The sequence below is a fragment of the Diplotaxodon limnothrissa genome, linkage group LG12 (genome assembly GCF_057381915.1).
Source record: "Diplotaxodon limnothrissa isolate DT_005_m linkage group LG12, D_limnothrissa_male_GT1.1, whole genome shotgun sequence".
Classification (NCBI taxonomy): domain Eukaryota; kingdom Metazoa; phylum Chordata; class Actinopteri; order Cichliformes; family Cichlidae; genus Diplotaxodon; species Diplotaxodon limnothrissa.
In genome coordinates, this window is record NC_140607.1 from 22,574,055 (window position 1) to 22,601,322 (window position 27,268).

At 38.4% G+C, this 27,268-nt stretch overlaps 1 protein-coding gene across 1 annotated transcript in view; it reads left to right on the forward strand.

Moving 5' to 3' along the window:
- Positions 1 to 25,995, forward strand: part of stpg2 (sperm-tail PG-rich repeat containing 2) — a 62,897-nt gene extending 36,902 nt beyond the window's left edge. Inside the window, exons 11-14 of the mRNA XM_085368341.1 lie at positions 12,438 to 12,603; positions 14,648 to 14,763; positions 24,549 to 24,749; positions 25,362 to 25,995. Of these exons, the coding sequence (XP_085224467.1) occupies positions 12,438 to 12,603; positions 14,648 to 14,763; positions 24,549 to 24,716 (450 nt within the window). The 3' untranslated portion in view covers positions 24,717 to 24,749; positions 25,362 to 25,995. The remainder of the gene's footprint in view (positions 1 to 12,437; positions 12,604 to 14,647; positions 14,764 to 24,548; positions 24,750 to 25,361) is intronic.
- The last annotated feature ends 1,273 nt before the right edge of the window (positions 25,996 to 27,268 follow it).

The following is a 27,268-nucleotide window of genomic DNA, read 5'->3' on the forward strand; positions in this document are numbered from 1 at the left end:
ATACCTCAAACATTGATGGTGAATCATTATAAAGATATATACACTATTTAGGATAACATTTAAACAAGATACAGTGGGATTCCCATATTTAAAAGTAAAAAGCAATAAAGTGTAACAAAGTGATAACTTGAAATTCCACAAGTGACAGTTTTCATTGGGGTGGGGCAAACACTGATTTGTTAGTGGATCCACAAGTTTTAAGGCTTATTAGGAGCTACAACAAGGTAGCCACATATAATACATCAAGTAGGTATTTTATAGCACTTAAGAGTTATCATGTCAGAAACTGTTTGAACTGTCAGATTGAGTGTTGCCTAGAAATTTATTCAGAAAAAAATAAATGTGTTTTTTTGCCTGTTTGACCAAAACAGTACTGACACTTCATTGACTGGAGCCAGATGTTGGATGAAGATGAGTGGGACTATATGTACTCATGCAGGTCTGATGTTGTGACATGTTTTGAGTGTATGTGTGTATGCGTGCGTGTGTGTGTGTGTGTGAGAGACAGAGAGGGAGAGGAGAAGGTAAAGCTGCTTTATAAATGCATATAATGACAAAGCTAAAGGTTCTGCTGGTGTCTTTTAGAGGTTGGGATTTCCATGACCTCTTACAATATTAATTAACTGTAGTAAACAACAAAACTTTCACTGCTCTTTGTGGTGAGATTGCTATTAAAGGCAGTGCCTGGGCTTCATTAAAACCAGATTAGATTATTCAGACCATGAATATACACCAAAAATTACACAGCATTTTGGAGAGTCTCCCAAGTGAGTATAATGTCCAAAAACAACATATGTTTACGTTCCTGTGGTAAAATCCTTTAGCACAGGAACGACTTTAGCAGACTTTAGCACCACTTTAACCACAGTTTTTTGTCCTGAGGTCTTGTTTTATCCAGGTAATTTAAGTGTTAAGGGTTTTTCCCTTCTCACTGGAGTAAATCGCCCTGGTAACTTATGCTGTAATCCTAACCTGCTCCGGGACAATTTATGTTCCAGATTAGAGATCAGCAGGCAGGAAACCATTGCCTACGGACCAATTGATTTTCCATAAAATAGTGTCACTAACCCACTTCCTGGAACACCCATCGGACCTCTGTGCACAGACAGTTGGTGGATCTAAAGTTTTTCATTAGCATCTAGTCTTCATAATTCCCTGATGAGGATCAGTAAGACATACAGCTTCTTAGATGGAACTTTATTCATTGGTTTTCTTTTTTATCTATTGACATCAAACAATTTATAACAGTTTTATTTTTCTATAACATAGCATTAATATGTGATCCTAAAACAGGACATCTGCACTGTTGCAGATGACATTTGTCCAGAGAGTGATCCTATGTTTGAATTCTATTTTTATATTTAATCCTTACTCTCAAAGCCTTAAACAGGAGCTGAGTCGACAGCTGAGAGAATCAAAAACAAAACGGAGGGAATTACATTCTGAATTTTGGTTTAAAATTGCTGGAAGTGCCTGTTTTCCAACAATTATTTCATTTACAGCTAGTGTAGGCACAATATATAGTCTCTGCTGGGGGAATACGTATTATATGTGCAGCTTGTTAAGTCGTATGTCACTAAAGCCACTGAATAGAGTGCAAACTGTGAAGAAAGCCTGACTGTGTTGAACTTTACTTTGTGCTAGAAATGCTGATTTCTTTTGACCGTTATCACCACTGGTTGTGACAATAACCAAAATTACTGCCTTTAATTAATGCCTTAAACTAAACTATGTTGTCTTAAGTTGGATCAAGGAACTTTGCTACCTTACCTAACCCTAACAAACTTTAACAGTAGCAGTGATACGATATGAAAAAAGGTTGGCAGTTTGGGGAGCTATTATAGATAATGTCATGCTGCTGTTGGAGGTGTCAGATTAGGGAACATTTCTTTGTGTTGCTTGAGAGGGCAAAGGATGCGCTCTCATTTAAATCAGTCACATTTTGTCTGTTGCATCACAGCATCCTGTACCTCATGTGCCAAAAGCTCGTAGTGTCCAAAATAAAGAGTGATTATCTTCAGGAGTACATACATGTTCTCAGTTAGGCTCCTGTCAGTCCTCACATAAAAGATTAATATTCAGAGCCTATTGACAGATACTTTGACTGATAAAGGTGCCATAGAAGATGCGATAAAGAAAATTGTATTTAGCTGTGGTTAAAATGCGGCTTTTGCTGAACGTCCTCGCCCTCAATGAGAATAAAAATGAAATCCTGGTTTTTAATCTCGCTTGATGCCAGAAAGCTCAGTTCACAAATATCACTTCATTCTGTAACCTTCATATAAAGAATCATGTATCATGTCAATTTCTGTATAATTGTTAATCTTTTTCCACCCTGAAATTAGAGTTGCAGATTAAACCTGTCATCAAATAGCTTATTTCAATTAAGACTTTTAGGTAAAGTCAAACCTTTGCTTTCTTTTAAAAACAATGAGAGGGTGATTATCACATCCAGACTGATATTCTTTATTTAGAGTAGGCAAGGCGCTGTTAGGACAAAATGCTGCTGCTAGATTCCTGGCTGGTAAATGGAAACATGAACATATTTAACCACCTGTGGAGTTTAGGATTCATTTTTAAAACCCTTTCTTCACTTATAAATTCTTACATGGGCTTGTACCAAAATATCAGTCACAGAAATTACAGTTTTATACCCCTTGTTATATTCTTATTTCAGCTGACTGATAGCTCTGATAGTTCTAAGCACTAGATTGGCTTCTAGAGAGAATTGATTGAAGCTCTCAGGCTCATAGTTTTAATGTTTTAATTATGCTTGTAATTATGTTCTCTTACTTTTTTGGTTTTCTCCATTGTTTTATTGATTGTTGTGCAGCACAGGTCTACATGTCTGCTGTGCCAAAATGCTAATAAACTTGACAACATTATAGTTCCAACCTTCACTGAAACATGTTATTGTAAAATGTCAATATTGGTTAAGAGTAAACAACGGGTACTTGTTGAAGGGTACTTCTTTTAATAGCTACTTGCTTAATGCAAAAATGTCTTTTTCTGATCCCACCTGTCCTCTAATTAAGGCGTGGTAAGCTTAATTTCCCTTGAGTGAGACGGCTACATATTCATTGATTCATAACTGATGAAAATGTAGATGTTTAGTAACACTATAGCACATTGTTGCAAATCTTTTTCAGTGTACAAAGACAGCGTATTGTGGGTTGTAGAGGGGGTGGGGAGACGTAAAAGATTAGAGATAATGGAGACCACAGAGACAGTAAAAGGAATGTGTCAGAGGCACAGGAATAAATGTGGGAAATGCGGCTGGATGCACGAGCAACAGAGGAAAGACAAAGAAATGAGAGAGAAACACAAGTACGTCTTAAAATGTGTGATAGGGCACAGATGGGGAACTTGTCTGTGTTGCACTTTCAGATTTGATGATGTGTGGATGCTATCTAAGTTATTGCTTGAAGAAAAAAGATCACATACGCTTGGTGGAATTCTTTTTCTGGCGTTTCCCCCCTACTCTTCCCCTCTTGCTGTGAAGTCCTGGTTATTGTTACCTCCCTGCTGTCTCGCTGTTATAAAACAAGTCAACTGAAAAACAGCCCCTCCTCAGTCTGTGACTCGGAATAAAAGACGTTTTACGAAAGAAGGTGGATAAACACAACATGACTTCTGGCAAATTCATAAAAGTACAACAAGTGTTTGCAGAGGCCACACCCATCATGTGCATTGCTGGTATGGTGTTTGGGCTGTTGTCATTAAATACTCATATCTGTATCATGTACAGACAAAAAAAATCATTTGTTTTACATTTTCTTAATTAACTCATTCACTGCCATTGACGTCTATAGCCGTCAATGGCAGTGAATGAGTCAATGGGTTTAACTCATTCACTGCCAATGGCTGGCAGTGAATGAGTTAATTAGCAGATATTTTCCATTGATTTCACATCTTTACACTGTACTATAAGACATATAACAAACAGATTGTATTTTGATCAGAATCATCAATGTAAACAACCTTTCTTACACTAAAATGCTACTTAAAAGGAAACTGTTTATTTTGCCAATTAAATAAGGCAAAAAATAAGGTTGTCTGTCATCTGCTTGATTTGTTAAAGTTTACCTATTACTGTAACATGCTCTATGCCAAAATATCGAAGCATCATTTAGAAGCATATTCAGAAACTTCATTAAAAGTTTCTCTGGTCAGCTTGCTTTTCTAGGATTAAATTAAATGTTTGGTGCCAAGCACTGAAACAACATTTCAGTTTACAGTTTTTTCTGATTGCTTAAGCACATTTTTTGTAACTATTGGCTAATTTTGCAAAACTCTTCACACAAATAAGAAAACCTGTCACCCAATAATCAAAACATTGTAGTTCTCTTGCAAAAGCAAACACAGCTAGACTAACTCTTCACACCTTCGTAAAAATGGTGTTTCCGTATCAAACAGTACACACAAGCCATCATCTACTAAGCACACAATGCGCCAACTGCACACTGATGGTATGAATACAAAACACATCTGGCTTTTGCTTTCTCTGTGCACAAGGTAGGCTATGTCAGTTTGAGCTCATACTTCTGTCATAGATCCATAAGCATAGAGGGATCCAAACTTCAAGTACTGGTGTTTATTCAAACACATCAAAACAAACACAAGTGTTTATTTCCAAGTATAGGATTATTTGCAATCGCCATAATGACTCTATGGGTTACTTGGTCTGCAGTGAACATGCTTCCTTTGCCCCCAGCATCTGGTCATCTAGCAATTCTGTAAAGTAACAATTTCAGTATTTTTACATCAATGGTATTGGTGTGTTTCTCATTGGCATATGGCAGTGCTACAAATCTTTGTGCGAAGTGACTGTACTCACCGATTCTCATTTCAAGATGTCCTTATGGTACTTGCTACAGTGTAGCGGCTCGAGTTAGGCTGGACCCGTTGGCCAGCTACCCTCAGGGTCATTCCACGGTTGATTACATGGTCCACTATTGTAGCTCTGATGTCATCAGCAATTCTATTTCTTACTCTTCCTACCCTTCCTCTCCCCCCTCCTCATCTTCCTCTCCCCCCTCCTCATCTTCCTCTTGCTCCTCCTTGTCCTTGTCGTCCTCTTCATCCTACTTGCGGGCGATCGTGGCTCAAGAGTTGGGCGTTCGCCTTGTAATCGGAAGGTTGCCGGTTCGAGCCCCGGCTTGGACAGTCTTGGTCGTTGTGTCCTTGGGCAAGACACTTCACCCGTTGCCTACTGGTGGTGGTCAGAGGGCCCGGTGGCGCCAGTGTCCGGCAGCCTCGCCTCTGTCAGTGCGCCCCAGGGTGGCTGTGGCTACAATGTAGCTTGCCATCACCAGTGTGTGAATGTGTGTGTGAATGGGTGGATGACTGGATATGTAAAGCGCTTTGGGGTCCTTAGGGACTAGTAAAGCGCTATATAAATACAGGCCATTTACCATTTACTTCTTCACCTCCACGTCCTCTTCCTCGGCCTCCTCTACTTCTCACTCTTTCTGCTCCCTCCATTGTACTCCGCACACACAGCTTACCTGTATTATAGTGCTTAGGCTGATTGCAAAGTGAACTAATTATCTAAAAAAGCTTTCACATGTGAAAGTGTGCCAGACAGTTGGCAAATTAGTGTTAATGATAGCCATACATGTGTATACTTTTGCTAGGAGTGTGTTGGAAATTTGGTAATTGAGTGTTGTGCAGTGAATTGTGCCTACAGTTGTGCAAAGTGTGTGTTACAAAATTGCAAACTGAGTGCAAAGCAGTTTTTGTGCTTTTAGTTTTGCAAACTCAGTGAGTGGTTTTGCTATAAGTCTGAATAGTTTTAGAGATTGTGCTACAGGAATCACAGTTAGGGTTTAAGCATTCAGAAAAAACTGTAACATCCACCAGTCTGCCGTCTGCTTTCTGGTGAGGAAAGTCTTTAATAAAGTAGGTAATGATTCCTTTCACGTGTCCACTGTTTCTTTCAAATCAGTTGCTTAGAGTGAGTCAAATAAGAAATATTGTCAGCTAGCAGCATTAATACAAAGCCAGATGTAAAATGCTGCGATTTTGATAAATGAAGCCTTTCAGATGCATCTTTTCTTTCTAGCGTCAGGACGATGCTCTGTCAAATCTTATTTGTATCGACCTGCTTTTGAAAGTAGCGAGAGATTGGGTCCCATTTGTATTTATTTATTTGAGAATAATGGAATCGTCAGCAGATACCTGCAGACCTGTGACACTGCCCAGAATAGAGATCAGTATTTAAACAAATTAAAAACTTATTTTCCACGTATAGATTGGATTAGGAGAAGTGAGATGTAGCAGGCCTGGTTCTTTAATTTGATCTTGTCTTTGTCTATTAAGAGGACTGCATTTCACTTATGCCGCCAGTTTTCTCAGCTTCAGTTGTTTGTTCTAATCTTTACAGATTTCTTTTTGCTTGTATACCATTTATGTTTTGGTTTGACCATCTCTAGATATTTTTCTCCCCTCGCATTACCTTTTTCTCTGACGGTTAATCGGTTTCTCGATGTTTCTCTCTCTTTGTCTCACTCTTCGAGTTGATGAAGGAGACGCATGTGTTAAGCAGCTGTGTCCACTCTGTGTATGTGCATGCCTATGTACACGTGTATTTCTCTGTCCAAAGTATGGGCACCAGCTGTGGCCAGCAGCTGTGTGTTTAGTGCCTTTTTTTGAGTGCGTGTGTGTGTGCTGCCATATGCAGGTGTGGGCATGTATCCGTTTTATGCAGCAGCTGTGTGTTTTGTGTGTATTTGGCTATGGACAGCTGTTTAGTAGGAGGTGATGATTTTAGGAGCCAAGTGCACTGTCATCTAGGCAGGCGGCCAGGGGACAGCAGGAAAAGTAAAGCCCAGTAAGGTGTAAGGCCTGGCATGGGTGTTATACTCAATTGGGCACTTCTGGAACACTGCTGGATCTATCATAGATCATCAAGGCCCCAGCTGTGGGTGTCAGACTTTATACAGGATTATTAACCTGCCCCACTCTATAGATTGGTCTGTGATTGCTGCATAAATCAGTCAGAAGGAGTCACTTAAAGGGAACTTATTATGCTCACATTTTGAGCTTCAGATTTGTATTCTTGGACACCACTAGAAGAACTTTGTTGGGTTTTACTCAGCCTTGGTGCAGAGCGTCAGTTCATCCTTTGTCTGAAACAAGTTACATCCATTAATTTGCTTCAGCCCTGGGTGGTTGGTGGATTCAAACCCAGGACTTTTAAGCTCTGAGGCAACAATACAGTTCTAACCACTGTACCACCGTTCTGCCCCTGATGTTACTGAAGCCAATTCCTCCCTCCATTCATAAAAGCATTCTTTTTAATCAATGAGGTGACTATATTTCTTCCAAATGACATTATAAAACACTGTCGGAAGCTGTCTGAAGCCTGAGCTTTGGCCTACAAGGATTACAGGCAATATTTAATATGAGCATCCCTGATTATAACAGTAAATGTGACTGAAAAAAAGAAAAGTGTGTTAGGTCTCGGTTCACTGTGGTTCATCAAGACAGAAATGTAAAACTTCCATACAATTGTTCCTCAGAATCCAACCAGCTATGGATGTGTACATTTAAGTTTGTTAAAGCAGGAAGTTGAGCACTTTTGCAAAAGAATGAGTGATGGAGACCGAGCTAGCAAAAATCAGCACAAAAAGAAACTCAAGAAAGAGAAAGGCAAGGCAATAAGGTAATAGTAAATATGCAAGGAAAGACAAGGATAAAAATAAATTAAGGAGAAAGCAAGATTACAAGACTACAAAACACAGCAGAAAACTGTAGCTGTCAGCAAATTGTTAGAATAACTGCTGCCCATAAAGTGTGAGTAGGAAGCAAATGGGACCCATATGGTTTCCTTCTGTCACTGCATCTATATTGAAGACCTGTCTAAAACCTCATTAAGGCCTTACGACACCAACCATACCTCCACTACTAAAATCAGACAGATGGTTATCAGGCTCTGTGATGAGACACCAGCTGTGCCTATGACACACTGATAGACAGTGCTTTCTGGGTGTTCTCCTTTCATTTAAATGTCATCACTCCATTTTGTTACACAAAGCAAAACAACACACACAAAAGAAAATAAAACAAATGCTGCTGATTAAACAAAAAAATGGTGCAGTGCTTGTCATATAAACAAATTATATTATTGTGTCTATAGATTTACGATCCATTAATTTATTTTTCTTCTAATTCAACCAGTAACACCCTTTATATAGCAGCTGGGTGAACCACACAATCTCCCACTGTTTTTTCTTTGCTGAAGGAAAATTCTTTGCTAGAATTATTTAGTATTTAGGCCAACAGTACTCTTGTTGGGTGTTGATCACAGCCCCAGATGTCTAAGCACTTTTGAAAAGTAAGTAGAGTGTTGCATGGACTTAACTGTCTTAATTGCCTACACTTGAGAGCAAATTAAACAGAGAATTTAAGGATTCGAAAGTCTTTGCACTGTAAACAGGTAATATTATTCCGAAGACACATGCAGACTGTGTATGTATATATATATATATATATATATATATATATATATATATATACATACGTACATACATACACACACATCTATCTATCTATCTATCTATCTATCTATCTATCTATCTATCTATCTATCTATCCATCCATCCATCCATCTATCTATATATACATACACATACATACATATATGCAAGAGAGAGGTAGAAAGTCAAAATATATTATATCCAGCATGGAAGTACAGTCTGAAAGTCTGAAAATAGCATTCCACTCTGAAAAGAAGAGTGAAAGGCTTTAAGAGTAATGAGATGATGAAGAATGGGATGTACGTACACACACACACACACACACACACACACACACACACACACACACACACACACACACACGTAGATGTGCACATGGACAGAGACACACATACACCTCATATGTTATGCCTGACCATTATTCAAAGCTGTCACTGCGCGTACCGCCAGATCATTAATACAGCCACTGTCAAGTGTGCTTGAGTCATTAGTATGAGAGGAGATGGTGCGGAAGAAAGGCTATACTGTAAAAAGATAATATGAAACATCTCACTTTGTGTTTGGATTTAGCCATGGTGAAACTCTTCTAAAGCTGTGAATGACGATGCGTGAGAATACTAAAGGATAGTATTCTGGCTGTTCTTGTAGAAATGATACTTTACGTATGTGCATGAAAAAGTAAAAAATAACCAACATTTATACATATACATGTATATGATTGGTGAAATTGTAAAAATTTTGAATAAAATAGTTAGAAATAACCATAATAAACATAAAATTTTGTACAAGGAAAAATTGTTCCCACAACTTCATTTTTCTTGATCAAGGTAACAGTTCTGAGAGGTGTGCTCCAAACATTTTTCATGAATAAACCGAATGCTCCACAGAGACCCTCACTATAATGTGAAATTGTGCAGCAGCCCTCTTGAGAAGAGATTTGTTTTCTTCAAATAGCACCAGCCACTTGACACAGCAATGTGAGGTCTAACAACTGATGTGGAGATGCACACATATTCAGTTTTTGTAGTTATTTTTTAATCCTTCAGTGAGAGCATGCATTAGAAAAATACCATTAATTAATATCTTATTAATACTTATAGTTATATTCTGTTAATTTCTGATAGACTTGCATTATAAAAATACCAACATAAAAATATTTAATTTATGTTGTTCTGTACCATTGGCTGTCACAAACATGTATCTAGCATCTACTGTATTTATTCACTCAGTCACTTTCAGACAGACAAGGGCAATGTGACAGAATCATTAAGAAAAGTGTGTCTGTGTGTGTGTGTGTGTGTGTGTGTGTGTGTGTGTGTGTGTGTAGAAGGCAAGTATCGAGCTGTCTAAATGTCAAGGGTGTGTAATTAAAGTCAACCTGAGTGCTGTCAATAGTTGATGACTACTACTGGGAACATGGTTTGTTCCATATTCCGGTATAATTATAGACCATAGGGCTCCACAGATGTGCCTACAGGTGTCAGTTGTATTAAATCAACTATGACACCAACCAAACCAGGCAAACTACAGGAGACTGTGTCACTGTTTTCTTCACCTTCTTTCAATTTCAGTTTTACATTTACATAGAAATGATTTTTTTCCATGTTTTGTGTACCGTTATATTGTTGTACACATGTTGTGCTTGCCACCTTGTCCCCCTGCTGTGTCTATAATGAAAAGCTAAATGGCCGCAGTTAAAAGTGATTAAAGATGGACGGCTCACTAGGAGGAGAGGGAGAATGCAGCAGTTGGGAAATGACAGCGTGAGGTAAATGACAGCCTTCCTATGTTTAGGATAAGTGGATAGTGCCGCTATATTCAGCATTCAGCATCAATTATTCAGAGACCCACTGACAAATCCCCAGTAACTGAGGTTCCTCTGCAGCAGTCAAAGTGCGAGTTTCACCCGCGATTCACCCATTCTCCATTTCAGATTTAAAATTCTATCACTGGTATCACCAAGGGTACCTCTGTGAATTAGCTATGTATTAATATTTATTATAAACACTAAGGTTATAATAATCTGATATGTAGTCTATGTGCAAGAAATTACTTGTGACATGTTGGAGTTGCAATCTGTTTCTGACATTGTTTTTTGTAGGAGTGTAGTATCTACAAACTTTCAGTGTATGTGCACATTTAGGTTGATTTGGTTGGTACAACAGATAGATTTCATGCAGTTTCATGTCCTGGTTAAAGACACTTATAGTCACAGTTTTGAAGATAGACGTGATCACATATGAGGCCCACATATCAGCACACATACATACATACAATGCTCTGTCATCATAGTTAACTATTACTAGTTGGCGTTGTTGTCAGCTGCCAGTTTAACATTAGTTTAACTCCTCTTGTTGGTGCTAGCAGTGCTCCCTTTAGTGAGCAGATTGCCTGGGGTGTGCTAATTTAACTAATTTAATTTCTCAGGGGTGCAGCTTGTTTTGCACAACAACGTTCCTGAAAGGTATCCCGGAGCTAACGTTTGAGGAGAAAGTTCTTTAAAGCTGTGCAGTTCATAATACACTCAGAGGTGACAAGGGTAAAAAAAAAGAAACACCTGTCCCTGTTTTCAGATATCCGAGTTCACCTCGACATGGAGCCAACCCCTGTCTATTTGCATCACTGTGCACAGCTATGAATTATCTTTGGATCTGAACAATGCGGAAAATAGCGGCTTGCTTAATCCACCACCTGTGGAGCCGTCAATGTCAGTGTCTTATCTAGTCTTGTCCGGCAACCATGGTGTGGGTTGCCTTCGCAGCTCTTCTGTCTAACCTCTGCAAATTTTCTACAAATTTTCTTATTTTCTCCTTCTCAGCTGGACCAAATTTACTGGCTCAGGCAGGTACTGCCCCTGCCGCGAACTCTGTGACCATGAACTCCAAACATATCGGGGCATCTTAGCCTGCCTGGTTGATTGGGCTGCAGAAAGCAGTTGGCAATTTAGCTGCTGGTCATTCTGTCACACATTCAAACTCTGAGTTTCTCTCTAAACTTTTTTTTTTCCACAAAAAAGCGTGCAAACTCTGAATCAGCAGATCTCATTTTTCAGGCTCGAAATATTCTCAGTTTCCAGCTGTGCATGTCTGTCAGAGCACAGGGTGGCTTTGCTGAATTTCACTTTGTACGCCAACTCCATTTTCACACCGTTTTACAATTACGGGACATGATGGCATTTATGATTGCCATTGTGCCATTCAGGCTTTTAAAGATGATGTCTGTGTGCATCACGTCACTTCCGAAGTAGACTTGCGATAACCGTTAGGTACTTGAAGGGAGCCTGAGTTGCGTGCTACACTAGGGCCCCTCAACAGGGGCCCACCTTTTCCCAAGGTGATGTCCTCAGACGCCTCCCTGGGGGGGAATATGTGCGGTCACACAGGTATCGCAGTTCAAACTGCACACTATCCGCCTAAAAACCAGTAGCCATATTAAACATAACTGTAAATCTTATGCAGATATTTCATTCTTCACAAACATGTGTTGACAAATTTGACCAAAATGACAAACACTACAACTGAAGACACTGTGCATGTGTTTATCATTATTGGTGCATTTTTCTTTTAAGCAACTTGTTTTGTAAGTTCACAATATTGTTTGAGTTTGTTAAATTGTTCAGTTTTTTAAATTCTAGTTTGCATTTTGACATCAATTAACTAAAGTAGTTTTTCACTGCTTGTTTTATTTCTAGATAAAAACAATAGCCCCGACGAAGATGATTTGACACTGTTTGGATTACCTTGCATTTGCACGCCAATATTCATGCATACATGAGTGACACTATAATAAATGGGATCATGTGAGTGTGTTCTAATAACAGATGGCTGACCTTGCAGCTGTGAAATGTTAAAAGTGGAAACTGCACATTTGTGCATTTCATTTTGTTGCATAAATGTTAGTGTCAGTTTTTTCTAATATATCATTACTCTCCTATGCTCTGCTTTTCTCTTCTTGTAGGATTCCCCTGCACCCAGCAGATACAATGTGAGTCAGACATTTGAGAAGGTTAATGGCCACTCTTACTTAGAACCCCGAAGTGAAGACGCTAAGAAACGGCAAAGCTGCTTCCTGTCTGCTGCACCGAGAAATGATTTCTTCCTACACAGTAACTCCAGCGTGCCAGGTGTAGCACTCGATTTTATGTTTGGTCTGTCAATCAAAATAATGCATTTCCCTGCCCCATACCATAACCCTTACTTCCACAGCTGAATGCCTAACTGAATACCTAAACACTAAACAAAGCGTTAAACCCAATTTCAAGTGTTAGCTTTGTTGCGTCCAGCATTTTGGTCTTCTATGTTGTTGGGCTCCACAGGTTCAGTGGCCCCCCTCAAAACACATTATAATAAAGACCCACAAGGACATTATGTAAAGAGAAACGGCTTGGTCTATGTGTGGGTCGGTCCTTCCTTTCTTTTCAGAGCTAAATATTCACAAACTGTACTGTGCCTCCCTTTGCTATCATACAGTCCAATTAGTTTCATCTCTATGGGCCTCAAACCTAATATTTACCTGAGTTACACCCCCTTTGAAAAATGTTGTTAGAAAATTGATAGATTCATGACTTACTTGGATAATTTATGACTAGCCCCCTTTCACCAAGGGACTCAACCCAGGAGAAACCTCAAACCGTTTAACCAAAATTCAATTTGCATATAAATAGATTTGAACTGTTTGCAGAATTGTTTCTGCTTAGAACGCAAACACGCACACACTTATACATCTCCACCCTGAAGCACTTATGTGGACACGCGTATATGGACACTTAACGTGAACTTAGAGACACACAATAAGCACACTGATATGCACATGCTTTTTTCCCCCCCCATAGTTGAATTTGCATTTATGAATAGGTCTATAATATATGGAACATTATATTACTTATCATGCTGGGTCTAACGTGATCATATTTCTGATAATGGTAGGACCGAGCGTTTAGCTATGCATTATTTCTGAGCAAAAATTAATGACTGTGGTGCTCATAATGATCTGTGACATTAGCAGTTGCTCAAGGTGTTTTTAACCATGTGTGTAGTCATAAGTTGATTGCATTTAGCCACTGGGGCTGAATAGCACCTACTGTTGTCTTACTTTAAAGCTGTTAGACCAATGATGAATTCTTTATATATTTTATGTCCCCTCATCACAATTCTAAATGCAGTGAATATAATATCTTGCCCAGGGGTCCATTAAACCATTTAAAAATCAATTGTAAAAGTTCTTATCATAACTCCTTAAAAGTTGGGTGTTAGCATTATTCTTGTAACCTTAGCTTTGAAGTTTTATTGGATTGTGTCCATCCTCTGTCCATCCTCTGATTCACATCAGAGTCCAGTATTATGCAGGTATATCATTTTCCAGAGATTACAAAAAACAATTACAATTCTTATCTGCCACAGCTTTGCTGTAGACCTTTTATCCAGAGAGTCACATGGCAGTTACTTCTTTTAGTTTTAATTGTGCTAAAACTTGTATAGAATTTGATAATCAACAGAAATATAGATTTGTACTAACAATTTAAGATTATGATGGGATTTTTTGGCTCAGATCTTATGATTGCTTAGCCTGAAGGTGATAGTATGTGGCCAAGTTATTATAGTTAACTAAAACTAAATGAAAAACTAAAGGTGAAAAAAGATTTAGTTAACTAAAATTAAATTTAAATCTAGACTTTTAGAAAGAATTTAAACTAACTGAAATGATTTTTTGAACTTGGAACACTAATGAAAATAAAATAAACATATTGTATTTGTTAGTTTGGTAAAAATGTTATCCCAATTTGCCTTATGAGGCTTTCATAGAAATATTTCTTGAGACTTTAGATTTCCACAAGACTGTGAGTGAGCTGTTTTGAAAAGGTTCTGTGTTTTTATTGTAATACTTGTAGTGATTTTGCTAAATGTTGCCTCTGACACATGCCTGTCATACAATAATAATTAATAAAGATTAGAACTAAGATGAAAACTAATAGAAACTAGACTAAAAATAAACATTTTCAAACAATGAAAAGGAAACTAACTATAACTACAATCAAATTAAAACCAAAACGTAAAAAATAAATAAAAATAAAAACTAATCAGGAAATACAAAACTATACTAAGTCCGGTAAGGTAAAAAGAATGTTCTTTGTATGTTTACTGGCTTTTAAGTGTGTTTGTGTTCATCAGGCCCCGGCCAGTACAACCCAAGTGTAAAATCTGCTCCAAAGTTGGCACTGATGTCCTCCAGAGAAGATCGATTCAAAGTTCCCAAGAACATCAGCCCAGGACCTGACACTTATTGGGTAACAGTACAAAAAGATCTATTAATGTCAGCCTTGTAAAACATCCTCACTTTGTACCATACTCCCAGTGCGCTTGACTGAACTAAAGTGCATTTATGTCCACAATTTGATGCAGTTTGTACAGTTTTGCCTCTGTATACCCCCACAGTGGATTTACAATCAAACAATTATATGACTGATGTTCAAGGGTTTAACAAAGTTACATTACAGACATTTTATACACATTATACATTTTATGAATTCATGAAGGCATCTCTTGATTGTAGACTTTGACAGTGATACTCTTATCTCCTTAACAGTGTTCTTGACTTGTTCCGGGTGTTGTAAAGTTGTTTTTCTTAACCCCGGAAATAACTCTGTCTTAATACACTTTATTTGTGTGGTATTTTGGGTCTTTTGGTGTTGCTGAGCTGCTAGGTGCACTCCTTTTGTACCAGACTGGTAATTTAGCCACGACTAAAGATTTTGCTCTCTCTGATAAGTTTATTTTGGTTTTTCCGCCTAACAATGGCATCTCTCACTAGCATGTCTTTGAAATACAAATTCCACAGTTGAATCAATTTCAAATATTCTATCTGCTTCATTTGTCATGAAATCATAAGTTAACCAGGCTCACCTTCTGAAACATTACAGACCTAAGTTTAAGTGTGCAGATGCATGCTGAGTTTTTAGCATATATGGACACAGCGGTTGCTCTTTGTGTGTGTCGTGTACACCTGAGATGTAATACCCAGAATGTCTGACACTACTTGAGTTGCAATCCCCGCAGAATCTATCACATTTCTCCCAGTGACCTTGAGCTGTGCGGAAGAAATTGATTGCTTAATAGAAAAAAGAAAAACAAATCCAAACTTCATTATCTTTCCTGGGCTGATGTGCTTTTTTGCACAGGGCAGGTTTTCAGTTTGTGGGAGACTTTATTCTTAATTGACCTACCTGGTTGAATTAAACTGGGTAAAAATAGATGCCTTTTATTAAGTGTAATGTCGTTTAATGCAGCCACCACAGAGGACTGACAGAGACAAATGCACTTCATGACTGAAGCATAATGTAGCTGTAATGAAACTTAACCAGAGCATAATCTTTCTCTGCTTTGTTTTAGTGCATTTTAATAGAGATTACAGCTTTGGGTTTCCACTGATGGTGAATGTGTGTGAGTGAGAAGAAAGTGCTAATGTTGTTCGCCAGTCCCCGCTGATTTTGAATGGCGAACATCAAAGACAAAACCCGAGGTTTGATTCAAATCTCACTACACAGTTCATCATCATGTTCATGTCCATGGGTGCGATGTTATCACAGAGCTCTTTTTTTTCTCCGTCTGCCTGTGTCCCAGTCTGCCTGCTGCCTCTGTGTAGTTTTATCTCTCAGCTTTCTACTGTCTTCTCTTCTGTAGTCTACAGTCTGTGTCTCTTCTCTCCCTGCTTTACCTGTTTTCTAGTTTTACCTGTATCTGTAATATGAAGACTTTTTCTCCAGAAGCTTTGCCCTTCAAAAGCATAGGGAAATTTGCCTCAAAAGGTGTTTCGAGACACTGACACGGACACAATTTTAGTTCAATTAACACCATCAAATTTTAGCACATTAGTAAAATGTGATAAATGTATCAGCACAGTAGTGGTGAGATGTCTCAGATAATTAAAGCAACATTGCAGGCTTAATTGAATATGACCGGCACTGGTGAAATTATCCACCTGACTGATATTGCCAATCAGGCAGCAAAACACAAATTAAAAGTAACTGGTAAATGCACACTGTGTAATGTGCCAGAAGAGCAGAAACGGCAATAGCAAGGGGAAGACTTGTTCCAAGTAAACAATGGATAACAAAGCGAGTGTAAACTTCAAAAGAATATACTTTGCACATGCTTGATGAAAAACGACGATCATTCCATGTTTGTCAGACCTCAGGGTAGTCACAGTGCATTTGATAAACAATACTTATTGTAGTCATACCTTTAGTTTGTTTATGATATAACACCACAGGGCTCAGTCAGGGTTCAGCACAGAGAGATAACCAATAGAGGCTCAACTCTACTTTTGTATTCTAATATATCAGATGTATCTCTAGAGTCTTCAGTCTGTTTTTCCTTTGTCTCCAGCATAATTAGAGTTTCTCCCCTCCTCTGTGCAGTTTACATCACAAGTTCAGCAAAGTATCTTTTTGTAAGTCAGTCTTGGCATGTGAGAATTTGTTTCCTCACAGGATTTCTAAACATGCACGTTTTCCCATAAGACTTTATACAAAGGTTTGATATGCATTAATGTGCTTTTTAAAAAAAAACAAAAAAAAACTTTTGCATGAAGAATTAGGTCAGACTCAGAGGCCTTGACAATAGATCAGTCATATTAGGGTTAAAATAGGATGGCAACCTCATTATGACTAGGTCTTGTTTTTTTTTTTTGTTTTTTGTTTTGCATTTGACAACCGATTACAAGCAATTGTGGTGGCCGCTTTTCACTGCAAGGAAATTGCACTGGCTGCCTGGTAGAAGGTGGCCAGTCTCCAAACAATTTTAGCCCAATTCAAATTGACTTCGGTTGCTCTCAGATGGGCAAAAGTTGTTAAATAATCGCCTTCTATTTTCAGTCTGAATGTTCAGACTGAATCAGTCTGCCCTGATGAGTGCGACTGCTAATTGGTTGTAAAGTTGTTGTTTGTTTTTTTTTGTGGGATGGTACAAACAAATTTGTCTGCATCTATAACTTTACTGCCTTGGGTTGCTGGTAGGGGTGGGTTTTGATTATCGATTTATCGATTAAAATAGATTCTGGCTTGGATAACGCGATATCGATTTTTAAATATAAATGTACTTTGCCCGAAATGCCAGAATATCAGGTTAAACCTCACAAAATTTCAATAACCACCATTCTGCACAAAGACGTAAACACAAAGCATGGACCTGCCGACAGATCAGAATCGTGAGATGTCGCCTTTCTCACCCGACGGCACAGACACGGTCGGGGCTGAAAGCTGACAGCTCGCTGATTCTGATGTTTCGGCGGGTCCGCGCTTTGTGTTTACGCCCTTTTTGCGCTAGATTCTGAAGCTGCGGGTTTTTATCTCTCTCCAAACAATATTGACCGAACCAGATGCAAAAGAAGATCCAAACTTCGCTTCACGTACATCGTCATGAATTCCCTCTGACTTTTGCTGTTTTGCTTCCACCACGATAAAATCACACTTCATACACAGCTCTCTTTCTCTCTCTCTCTCTCTCTCTCTTTCTCTCTCTCTCTCTCTGTACTTCCAGAACAATTTCCCATCTAAAAATCAGTTTTCTTCATTATTCGCTTGCTTGTTATGTATAAGTCTACCGTTGTTTAGAGCGCTGTTGGCCCCTGTTTTCCTTTTACTTACTTCCGAAAAGAAAACCTAATTTCTGCTGTTCAATAGGCTACTGACCAAATGTAAACTTTTTAAAATTATGCAAAATTGCAAAAGGCTTAGCTGTGTCTCTTAAAACCTCTGTAACTTTGCTCTGCTTCACTTCAGCAGCATCGGGTAATGTTCATGTGTTGATTAATGGTTTTCTTTCGTTTTTGATCTACTGCAGAATATTTTTAAGGTCATCTGCTATAAAATCCCAGGCCAGGAAAGTCGCCTTCATGCTTTTCTGTTTTATCCTCAGTTACTTTGACACAAAGGCATCTGCTGTGATGCTCACACCTTTGATAAAGTCTCGCAAGTGTCAGCTTTCCTTTTATAGAAATAAAAATATGGAAATGTACTGATACGTGATCAGAATTATAATATTTCTGACTGTCTGAGGCAAAATTTACCTGATTCAAATCGAATCGAATCAGATTGAATCGAATCGGGGATCAAATCGATTCAGGACCTTGTGAATCGAAATCGAATCGATTCTAGAAATCAGTGACGATACCCAGCCCTAGTTGTTGGCACTAGCTACGTTAACTGTGTGTAAATTCATACTATATAGTCATTTAGATGTTAGAGGTTGCATTGTTAAGATTATGTGCCTTTTCTTTTTGGTTGTTATGAGCTGATACATTTTCTACATTTATTTGTAAGTATCACACAAGACGGAGGACGCTGTAAATACACCTGTAGCTGTGGGAATTTCTACTGTAGCTAGTAAAACTGTTGAAAAATCTGATATGATCCTGCTCCCACCTCAACCTGTCCTATCTCCATCCTTTCTCCCCCAAGCGGTTGGGTGGTAAAAGTTGTATTGAACTGAGATCCACATCGAGTGTTTGTCTGCAGCTACTTTAACCATCACAGAGAGCTTTAAAGATGGTAGATAATTGTCTCAAAGTAAGAGTAAATTGGTTTTGCTAAACTTTGTAGCAGTGTAGTTACATGATTAGATCTTCAATATCAGCTAATAATGCTCTCTGTAGAAGTGAGCTGCAGATGAGTAAATTAGGCCCTAAGTTCTGCTCCACTGGCTTCCCAAGAGCTCCGACAGCATAATTTGTATCTTTCTTCTGTCCAAGTATATACTTCATTTGGGTGCACCAGTTTCTCATGAATGCCTCTGGAGGAGGCATGATAGGTCAGTTGGAATTTTTTTTGTAGGTGTAAATGACTTTCTCTTGCAATGTGTTAGAGGCTTCAAGAGGCTCAATCCCACCATAAGCAGCAGAAGAACATATGTTGCAAACCTGCCAGTTACTTCTAAGATGAGCTAATACAATTTGGTAAACTAGATTTGGCATTTCAGATTACTCATGATGCCTCTTACCAGAAGCACTGCACACTGTTTTGTAAGTACTTTTTTATTTTCAACCTTCATGTGATCTAAATAATTTTAGATGTCCATCTGGTATTCATACATATGTATAATGAAGTAAAGGCCCCATACAAGAACATAAAAAAAGATTTCATTCATGGGTTATAGACTGATTCTATTGCATTGTACATAATCATATGGCTCCATTTAGCTGGAGGAAGTCAAGTTCCTTTTTAATAGCGAAATGCAAGTTTAAGCTCGCTGCTCAGTAATTAGCTGTGTGACTGTGATTCTATATGACACCACGGGCCATGCAGCGTTAAATATAGTATGAAGTGGAGCAGAGAGGGAGATAAATAAGTGCTTGTAGAAGATGAGCAGGCAGAGTGTAGCATGGTAGTAATGAGAAGGAGGCAGGGGGGAGAGAGAGAAGGGGAAACGGCGGTAGAGGTGAATTGGTGCTGAAAAGGTGGTGAAAATGCGTGGAGGAAGAGAAGCAGAGAGACAGAAAGCAGAAAATTGAGCTGCTGAAGAGGGTAGTTAAATTCAACAGCTGGAAATGTGTTCTGAGCGTCTGAAATCTGAAGCAGACTTTTCATGTAATGGAACAGTAGCTATTTCAGCATAAGTGTGCGCATGATCATTCGTCCATACATGTGCATAATGTCACAACGCTATCTACTTGAGCAGCATTTGTCCACTGTGAAGGTTCATTTAGAGTTTCCATTAAATGCACTATGTGAGGTACCTGCTTGAGCAGGCTTGATTACCTTTCTCACTCATACAGTAACACTGTTCTTAGTGGCTGAGCTTCATTTAACAGAGAGAAAAGTGTGGATGGAATATGGAAATGTAAAACGATTCGGGGAACGGATGTCGAGCAGAAACAAATATTAATTAAATGCTGTACTCTTTAATGGTATATATATGCTAGATGAGTACAAAACACATAATGAGGCAAGAAAAGAAGAAACGTAAGTTTTTTCATTTGAAATAAAAAAGAAATAAGTGATAGTTTAATAATTAAAGAGTATATTTTTGACAATACTCTCAGCACTTTACTCTATTTCATGTGCTGCACAAAGCTCAGCAGACAGTGGTAACCCTTTAGATTTGAAATTTCAATATCACTCTGCTGTACAAGTATATATACTGTATGTATTTATTGGCACCCTTCATAAAAATCTACTATTACTCAGGCTCTTAGTCACTATGATTTAGAACATAAGGTTTTCTTGACGCAGTTGACATATTATGATATGCTTCTCAGTGTGATGCCTGCGGCTTGTAAGGGCTCTCACTGTGTGTGAGTTTTCATGTTCCTACTTTTAATTCTTGTTGACTTTGGAAAATGTGTGTTTTAAAAGAGCTGGAAACTACAGTACAGTTTAATTGACTGTTAATCTGTTGAATATACTTCACTGTGGGAGTTACAAATACATTTAAAAAGGAAGGTCCTTGCATGGCTTTAACCAGCTATGAAGTCTGGAGTTTTGGCAAGAAAAATAGCACAAATCAGTGTGTTACACACTAGATCTTTGTTGTTTTATTTTGTTTTTATTTATTTATTTAAGACTAAAGGGATTCTGTGAAGTTGTGGTTTATACACACAGCATTCATCTTCCATATTTTCATATATAGTGTTGCTCCTGCAAAAAAGAAGCAAGCTGTACAAAATAAAGTCCTTCATAGTTTTCAAAATACCTGGTTTTGCTGGCATGTACCTCTAGGACCTTCTCTAGCCTTTTCTGCTGGTCAGTGGAGCACAAGTGCTATGCCTTAAATAGAGAAAAATTGTTGAGCTCACAAACTTCTAAAGCCTGATTAGGGTCTTGGGTCCTTGTCTCCATATTTGTCTCACTCTTTGGCTGGATCAGAATCTATTTTGGTACCTGGCATTCATTTTGTTCTCAGTCTTGTAAAGTTTTCCTGAATAGATCTCGCAGGGTTGTTATGTACAGACCTTGTGGCTGTTCCATCTACACTTTGTGTCAAACTGACGGACGGACTCAAAAGGTGTATAATCTGTTCTTTGGCCGACTGAAGTACTGGTAAATACAAGCTGCTCATGAAAAGTAATTTGATTCTCTTGCGTCTCTTGTTTTGCTGGATTGTGGGTAGCAAATGCTTGCGTTCCTTCACTGTGTGTGGCAGGTGCTGTGTGTGTGTGTGTGTGTGTGTGTGTGTTATAGGGACGACTGTGCATCCTGCACTCCTTCGTCTGTGCTCATGGGCGCGGTTGAATATGTCTTCATACATACCAAGTAACATAATCACCACCACCAATTACCAACCTGCAATTTTCCCCTTTACCTTCTCCCCTCTTTGACCTACTCAAGCATCCCATAATCTCCCTCATCATTGCCATTCCAATGGTGTCGTCACTTCCAAGGGCTCTTCCCCTATCTCCTCGACCTACCCAGTAACCCCGAGGGTGACCTGGAGTTGAACCTGCAACCCTTTTCCCATTAGGATCAATACTGAGATCTGAGCCGTGCCGCCAGTGTTCTCAAATCCTGCTGCAGCACCTCTGGCATACTGATGTGTGCGTGTCTGTGTGTGCACGTACGTGCTCAGAGGTTATATGGAGGTAGTGGGGGGTGAGAGAGAGAGCGAGTGAGAGAGAGGGAGATAGAGCTTTGCAGAAAAGGCTCAGCAGTACCTGAGTAGGACAGCTGATGAAGTGTGTGAGTACATAGAGCATATATATGTGTGTATGTCTGTGGGTTTTTTGGGAGGTGATTTTAGGGGGCAGACTTTGAAGTGAACGTGGTGTTTTGTTTAGTTTTTTCCTCTGTAAGACTCCCCCTCCAGCATGGACTAACAGACTCAGTATTTGTAAGGGTTTTTGGAGTCATGTTTGTGATTTTAACCTTAATGACCCCTCGCTCTAAAAGCATATTGGAAATAATTAAGCTCTTCAGATAATTATTTAATTTTAAATTATTTGGGCTTTATATCATTGGATCTGTTACCAGTCTATGGTAGGACTGAACAAAATGTTTGACCATAATATAATATATGTTATTTAGTATAAATTTGAAGAAATTTAGTATAAATTTGCACACTTACTAATTTCTTAAGCTTCGTCAAGAAATTAGTAAGTGTGCAGACCATGTGTGTTAAAAGACAATACAAAACCTTTGTCAGCAGGATCATACACTGTGAGTGAATTCACTGAAGTTTATCTAGATTAAATCCCTAAATGTTAAGAACACTTCATTACTCCTGTTTTAAAGTCAAATGACAACCACCCATGAGTCCTGAATTTATTGCATTGGCCTCCAGTTATTCATTTATGCATTAATTGTTTTGGGGTTTATTTGGTTAATTTTCTATTTCTTCTCTTTCGCTTTTTAAAAATATACAGTAATGTGCAAAAGTCTTGAGCCTCATATCATTCTTTACGATTTTCTTTGGAAAGAGCCAGATTTTAAAGTGATCTTCAGCAATAACCTAGGCTTGAAGGTCTTTTTAAAGATTTTTTGACACTGGCTGCGTTTTCACTCATTTTTAGTTCAGTTCTGTGTCTTTTGAGAAGAATGTTTTTTTTCTCCTTTGTTAAGCCACTTAACACTGACCTATGAATCATTCAAGCATAAAAAGCCACCTAACTTAAGTGAACCAGTGGTGTGTCTACACATAACAGACAAACGTAGCAAAGAACCAATGTTAATTTATATCTTTTGGTACTTTGTTAATAGCGGCCTTTTGCAAAAACACATAGTTAGTTTCCATTTCTACCTAAAGAGGCATTAGCCAAATGGATAAAAGGACATATCTGAAAATGGTGTCAGTGTGAAAAGTGACAGACCTAAAAAACTATATATAGCAGACGAAAATTGCCTGAAAGAATCTGAAAAGAATCCAACAAAGACCTGACACAGGACCTGAGACATGCATCTTCACCACCAGTGTTAGTCAAGTTAGTTGAAAATAGTAATTAGTTACTAATTACTTCTCCGAGAAAGTAATCCAGTTACTTTACTGATTACTTATTTTCAAAAGTAATTAGTTACCGTATTACTTAGTTTCCTTTTAAAAAAAACATGATACACAACCTGAATACATAATAAAGCAATAGACCTTTCAGCCCAATTCTATTTTTTATGCATAATCCATCATATAAAATTTAATTAAATGAAAAAGTGTCATTTTAATTTTTTTTATTAGTTTTAATCTTTTAACTTTATGCACATTGCATCAAGCAGAAATTAAATTATATGCAACAGTCTTTGACATGAAGAAATTTGTTTAACATTTAAACCTATTTTCTGCATATTCCAGCATATAAAATAAAATTATATTTTGTGTTTACACTCACTCTTTCAAATAGATGCAAGTAAAACACAGCAAAAAAATAAATAAATAAAAACAAAGGTTCAGCAGCACCAAGTCCTGTCGCTCTCAAGTCTATTTTCACCTGTTTAGCAGGAGTGGGGCCGGTGGAAGTTTCCCCAGCTGAATTGGATGTGGTAGCCACAGCGCTCATGTCAGTGGGGGGATCCGGGGTTTTTTCTCTGAATTTCACATTCCTGTGGCAGCGTGCTCGCTGCTTGCTAAGATTTGAACTTAAATTTTTCACTGTAGAAAGAAGTTTTCTTCCCACGCAGAGTGTACAGCGGACGCTAATGTTTTTGTCACTTTTTACAGAATCCAACTTAAAGTAATGCAAGTACTTCCAACCTTTAAACGCTACATGGTCGTACTCTGTCCCGCACTATTATTCATTGTTGATCTACACACATCTGTTACTGCTCATTTTCATGAGACACTCTCACAAACAAAATCACAGTTTAGTAACGCAGGAACGAACCTGCTTACGGGAAAGTAACAGTAATCTAATTACTTTTTTTGCAAAAGTAATAGATAGATCAGGCTATGAGAATAATAGTGGCCATACCAAATATTGACTTTCATCAAGCTCATTAGAATTATACAAACGTTTTGCTTTATAACCTGTATTTCCAGGTATGCTTGCATATGTTCCAAGCAACATGTGAAGAAATGAGGGGTGGCCGAGAACACCCATTTAACTTTTCATCATCCTTCATTGTCCCTCATCTCTGTTTTGTTTATGTCTCTACAGTTGAGTCCAAGTATTATGAACACACTACTGAAGGGCACCTTCAACGCGACGCTCAACAACCCTCTGAGTCCCAGCTGCTCCCCCCGCGTGGCTGATGGGCCTTTAACAGCCCACAAGGCCATTAAAGCAAGCACACCCAACACCTTTATCGCCACCAGCAGTTCATAGAGTTCTTTGTGGGTCAGAGTTTAAAGATGAAAGGTTAGTGGGGGGAAAAGATCAGTCCTCAGGTCATTACATTTAAATTCATATTGTGAGAAAAGTTGAGTTTTCATGAATATTGATGTCATGTTCATTCTGTTTGAATATATAGCAGATAATAAGTGAGTAAAGTTACAGTTTAATAACTGAAAACAAGGTAAGTTTGTTCATGTAATAACAGAAATGTGCAATTACAATATGTATTGTAATTCAATATCAGACTTTAGGAGGTTTTTAGACTAATTGTGAGAATGACAGTAATATTTTTATATGTTGTATGAGTGCATTTCATTATGCATTTGGCGTAGTTTTTACTCCCAGCCACTTTTTGAAAGCTTATGTCTGCAATTTGTCCAAACTGTTTGTTTTACTGTGTGTGATATTTGTGTTTGAGTGTGTGTCTGAGCCCAGAATGGGCTATCAAATAACAGAGAAGTTCCCTAGAGCTGTTGTTCTGGTAATAGGTTTCAGTTTTTCAAGTGCTAGAAATTGCCCTCAGAGTAAATTACAGTTCATTTAAGCTAATTATAACAGCCAGTATCTTTTTAAACATCAAGTTTACAGTGCATAATGCTGACTGATTAACATATTTGTTTTTCCTTAATGTTTTAGGCAGCACTTTGGAAGAAGATGACTTTGCATTATTGTCACAGAGTGATACTGTATACCTACTAAGAACATTTCATCTGAAGTTGGCTGTTGTGGATTATTTCCCCCTGTATAAACCACTTTGTATATCAGTAACATTGATAAAGGCATTCATATGAATAATGCTTGAAATGATTTGTTAACTTGTTATTATTCCATAGGCCATGTTGTTGTCTTAAGTCAAGCATCGAAAGATCCAATCTGGCATAAATGAGTCAAATATTAAAAATGTTGTGAAGGTTTTGCTACAGTACTTTTTTTTTCTTGTTATAGTTAATAACAGTAAAGCTGGATGAATGCTAGCACAGATCACAGCCCTGATGGGGCGTACACACAGGAAGAGACAAATGGCGATGTAGCAGCTAGAGAAACGCCAATAAAATCTAATGACTTGTGTAGATGACAGTCAATGCAACTGTTGGTGACCCTAAGTGGGCGGGTCCTGAGTAAAACTAATCTGGACTTTGAGGCGAGTGATTGGAGCAATCAATGGGAGTGGAGGATACTGCTGACTGATGTACGGCGGTGTGGGAAATACACAAGAGAGTTGCCTACTAAACCAGAAGCTGACCCACAGTTAAAGTGCTTGGCGAGCAAACTGCTTCATATATGATTAATCTTTGAACTCACACATGATGCATCTTAAGGTCATGAGAAGCTACTCCTTAGTTAATGCCAGTAAACCAGCACATTTTTAGAATTCATATAAATTTGTTGCCACACATTAGTGCTTAACATGCATAAGTCATGAAGCAAGTATTATGTATATTTGCAATGACTGCCAAAGAAACAAGTGTGGAAGTCACATAGACGTGTTGTATGTCCTCGCATTGATGCACAACATATACATCTAAACCAACAGCAGCAGCCTGTAGAACTATATTCTCCTTGTAAAAACAACGCTACAGCTTATCTACTGTGGAATTAGTGCTGTACACTCAGTTTTACTAATCATGCACAGAGCTGAGGTTTGACTGCGGTATGAAATATTAAGTGTACTCGCTGTTGGGCTTTGATATACCTAAAAGTGGAGACGGGCTGAAGAGTCGAGAAGAGGCTTTATAGTAAAGCTGTGTGGCACCGTGATGGGGAAAAAAAAAAGAAAGAAATAGTTAACCTTAAAGAAATAGTTTGATGTTGCTGGAGAGCACTTATTTGCCGTTGTGCGTTTGCAGAGGGAATGGAAAGACTTTCATATGTCTGTGAAATATGGGGCTTCAGCTGACCGGCCACTTTTCACTCTGCTGGGAGTGTCTTCTGATTCAGACTGCTGAAATCTTCAGCAGCAGTCTGAGAATACTTTCTCAAATCAAGGATGTTTTTTTCACTCGACGTGTTAGGAAATTCAAGCCTGCTCAAAAGTTCCTGACCTTGTGTAGGTAAGATGGGTGGATGTGATGAGGTGATAGAAGTTTGTGATGCTGGATGAACTACTTTTACTGGCAGTTACTACCGGAGAGTGTAGATTTATGTCTCTTACCTCCGCTGATTGCTCGGCATAAATCAGCTACTCATGGTTGTGTGAGTTCTTCCTCACTTTCAGACAAAGTTAACAACAACAAGTGTTTTAATAACCTGCTGTAGAAGCACAGGTGACACTTTGCGTGCACATCTTGTTGCCAGGATGCAGTTTGGCCATCTATTTAAAACAAAAATAAAAACCGTTCCATCAAATGACTCAAACCACCCACTCCCCCTTTACTGTGTGGGATGTCTCTTTGCCCTGCCGTGTTCAAAATGCTTCTCTGAACATTCAGAGTAACAGGTTGGACTGAGTACCATGTCTCTGATTGTTCCTGTGGCCCTTTTAGCCTAATGAGGTGTTTACCCCCTATCATTATTCAGCTGGGAGCGGAGCAGAGGGAGGAGAA